At 35.0% G+C, this 3,422-nt stretch overlaps 1 protein-coding gene across 1 annotated transcript; it reads right to left on the reverse strand.

Moving 5' to 3' along the window:
* Nucleotides 1-441: 441 nt before the first annotated feature.
* LOC147389245 (wax ester synthase/diacylglycerol acyltransferase 4-like) lies at nt 442-2,952 on the reverse strand. The gene is made up of 4 exons (XM_086419044.1): nt 2,141-2,952; nt 1,096-1,440; nt 854-991; nt 442-631 (listed from the first exon to the last, which is right to left on the reverse strand). Exons 1-4 carry the CDS (start codon nt 2,879-2,881, stop codon nt 470-472), a joined length of 1,386 nt encoding a protein of 461 aa, XP_086275170.1. The 5' UTR covers nt 2,882-2,952; the 3' UTR covers nt 442-469.
* Between the last annotated feature and the right edge of the window lie 470 nt (nt 2,953-3,422).

Raw genomic sequence — 3,422 nt, forward strand, 5'->3', positions numbered from 1 at the left:
CAACAATGAGCCCTACTCTCAACATCTCCCACATAAAGGGTTTTGAAATTTAATCTCAATAAGAATCTCAATGATAAATTTTAATTTTATTGAATTTCCTTTTTAGAAAAATACTCTTCCAATTTTACATTTTTATCCTTCAACCCCTCTATTTCATAACACTTCTTTTATCTTTATTGTCTTTCCTCCACAATCATTTTTCAATAACACCCATGTCTATTGGCACGAGGAGCCAACTTGAGTCTATCGAAGATATATATATATATATATATATATATAGAGAGAGAGAGAGAGAGAGAGAGAGAGAGAGAGAGAGAGAGACTTTATTTATCACAAAGAGGCTAAATTTATAACCTTAGCGTCGCAAACCCCATAGCATCTATCATTACAGAGACATATAAATATAGAAGGGAAGAAGGATCCCATTGGACAAATATTGCATCAAATACATTAATGGGTAGCAAGTTTTTCAATTAAACTTCACTAGATCTTCTCCCGCAGCTGCTACATAGATCTTCTGAAAGGCTTCCTTCAAGCATGACACAAGCAGTTGGTTATCAATAAATCCTTTTTCTGTTGTAGCTACCAACCTTAGCTTTCCCATGTAGCTTACTATGGTGAAGACAATGCTCTGCAGTTCAACACAACAACTAATTAATTAAGTAGAAACAATTTATATATAAATGAAACTTGAATTTATTCTTATATTGAGAATGATTATATCCCTAACTTATATAACTGTAGATTTTCCAATCCAAAACCAAACTTTCTCAAACCCAAAATCCCATATTTTTTTTCCAGACATTAAATATCAATCAAAATGAAATTGAAGAACTTAGAATATTGGATCTACCTGAGGTACACCAGGAACTGTGAAATAGAAGTTCTTAAGTGGATGACCAGCGATCGCTGCTTTCTCGACAGGACCAACCATACTCGTAATCATGATGCTCGCGTTCCTCAAATTTGAATGAATGAATTCAGCTGCAGCCTGCAATAAAAACAACAAGAAGAAATTTAATTTTGAGTTTTACTTTTATGAATCCACAACATTAATTAAAGAGTTTTTGCTAATAAGCAAGATTAATTCCTAACCTCGGCGCCTCTTACACTTCCCACAATCCTTAACATTTTACTAGTGAAATAAGCAGACAATGAATTCATCTTTCTTTTCATCTCATTGTGTGTTTTGACGACAAACTCGAGAGGATCAACCTTATCGACATCCTTATAAGTGGGAAGCGATGCGCTCAAGAATCCAAAGTGATTGCCCCATATATTTGCTTTTAACATCTCTTCAAGACTCTTAAACCCTCCATACATCCTCAAGTTCATAACGACCAACGCAGTTGTACGAGAGTCTGTTGAAGTTTCGCCCATTCTCTTCATGTATAATTGGAGTGCGAATGCTATTACTCCAGTCACTACATCATTCACAGTCTGCTCAAAATTGAGCCATAAGAATTAGTATTGTGAGATAAAATGGAGTTATTTATCACAAAATTAGCAAGTTGGAATCTTCAAAACATGGTTTAAAAAAATGGCACAAATAGATCTTGAAAAGGAGTGACTTAGAGTTGATATTGAGATATATCTTGGGATTTCAATCTGATGACATACTCCATTAGATTGTGACATTATGTGAGTAACAAACAAAAAATCTTTAACAAGAAATCTTTCATATTTTTAATCCAAAAGTCTTTGGCTTTTTGTCCCAAAACCTATTGTTTTTTTAAGAGGTTGAAGACAAGGTGACGACTCCTTCAACATCCCAGTTGAGATTTGGAAAAATGATTAAGAACTACCAAATAAATTAATGAGAAGAAAGAAAGAATGGTTTTAAAGGATTTTGCCAATTTAATAATAAATCAAATTTTGTGCCCAGATAAAGATTTTGAGAAGAGGATGAAGATGAGTGTATTTTGATAATTTTCTATTAGTCTCTCGTAGAAGACCATGGTCAAGAGATAAATCATTAATATCACAACAAGAGATTATATTACCACACCAATTCATATTTTAAATCACCAAAGAATTAACACACATCTTGAGCTGCTGTTAGTAAAAGTTGGGTGGGATCCAAAACTCAGTGAGATAATCTGAAAATTGCCCAAAAAAGAAGAGAAAATAGCAGACTTACCCCTCCAACCTTGGACCTAACCTCTCTTATCTGATCAAGAGAGAAGGTAACAGAAGAAATGGATACAGGCAGATACTCCACTTGTGGTCTCTTCGATCGAAGTATTGTCTTACCGTCTTCCAAATACATACCCAGTATCCCCCGACTAAAATCAGTAAAAGTGTTAAAACATCGATAAACAAAGTTGGACATTTTCGAATAATTGCTAAGATCATGCAATCTCGAAGAAGTAGAAGGGAATCTAAGAGGAAGAGAAGAATTATCAGCCCTTTTAAACAAATTAAAAAGTGCATTCATGAATGAATAACCGTCACCAATTGCATGGTTCAGCTTGAACACTATAGTTCCAGCAGCATTAGATGTTGGGTAAACAATTAGATGGACTTCCCATGGAGGACGGGTTTCGGGTATTTGTTGCATTGATACATTAGATATGTGTTCTTCAAGTAAGGCATCGTAGTCTTCGGGCAATAAGCCCGATGGGAACTTAGGAATGATGAGATGGTCTTCTATACTACAATTGATTTTTTTCCACCTTTGTACACCTTTCTCATCTGTAACGATGATCGAAGAGAAGCGTGGATTAATGGGTATAAGGCCATGTTCAATGAATTTCAGAGCTTGGGTTTTGTCCATTGGGGTCTCTAATTCACAAACACCCATGACATAGAAGGTAAGTACAGGTGTGTTGATGTATTGTGAGAGTGGGCTTAGAGGTGGGAGTTGGCTTTCGTATGCCATTGATGCTTTTTTTTCTTTCTTTCTTTCTACTTCTTTTTTTCCCCACCTTCTCTTGCTTTCTTGTTATAAGCTTCTTAACAGCTTTTAAATAGACAAGGAAGACGCCCGCCTGTATTGACTCCTGTTTTTGGTGTGCTTTTCAATGTCCACGCAAATAAAAAAAAGGGGAAAATGTTAGTGATGTCATTGGGGCCTAAAAAAGACATAATTTTTTTGAAATGTCTGTATCATAACTTATATACCCACTTTTCTTTTTTCAATGTTTTCCCAACTTCAAATTAATTCTAAGAGGATGGGAAGGTCGGTGGGAGATTTGAAGTGGAAAATAAGTACCTTGTTGATAAAAAATGTCTTACGATGAAAAGTACTTTTACTATAGATTTATTATGTCAGATAATGTTGGGCAGACAAGATATGTTGGGAGACCCAAAAAAAAAAAAACCTCCTACTTGACTTAAAAGCTTTGACATGGGCTGAGTTTTTGTGTAGATGAAATCTTATGTGAGGAGATCATCCTCACAAAAAATCAGTATGATTTGAA

The sequence above is a fragment of the Akebia trifoliata genome, chromosome 12 (genome assembly GCF_017979445.1).
Source record: "Akebia trifoliata isolate Shusen 1 chromosome 12, ASM1797944v1, whole genome shotgun sequence".
NCBI classification, from domain to species: domain Eukaryota; kingdom Viridiplantae; phylum Streptophyta; class Magnoliopsida; order Ranunculales; family Lardizabalaceae; genus Akebia; species Akebia trifoliata.

Coding starts and splice junctions, on each gene's coding strand:
- LOC147389245 (XM_086419044.1), bottom strand. CDS start 2,881: ATGGCATACGAAAGCCAACTCCCACCTCTAAGCCCACTCTCACAATAC. Junction 992..1,095: donor GAAGTGTAAGAGGCGCCGAG/GTTAGGAATTAA, acceptor TTTTTATTGCAG/GCTGCAGCTGAATTCATTCA. Junction 632..853: donor CAGTTCCTGGTGTACCTCAG/GTAGATCCAATA, acceptor GTTGAACTGCAG/AGCATTGTCTTCACCATAGT.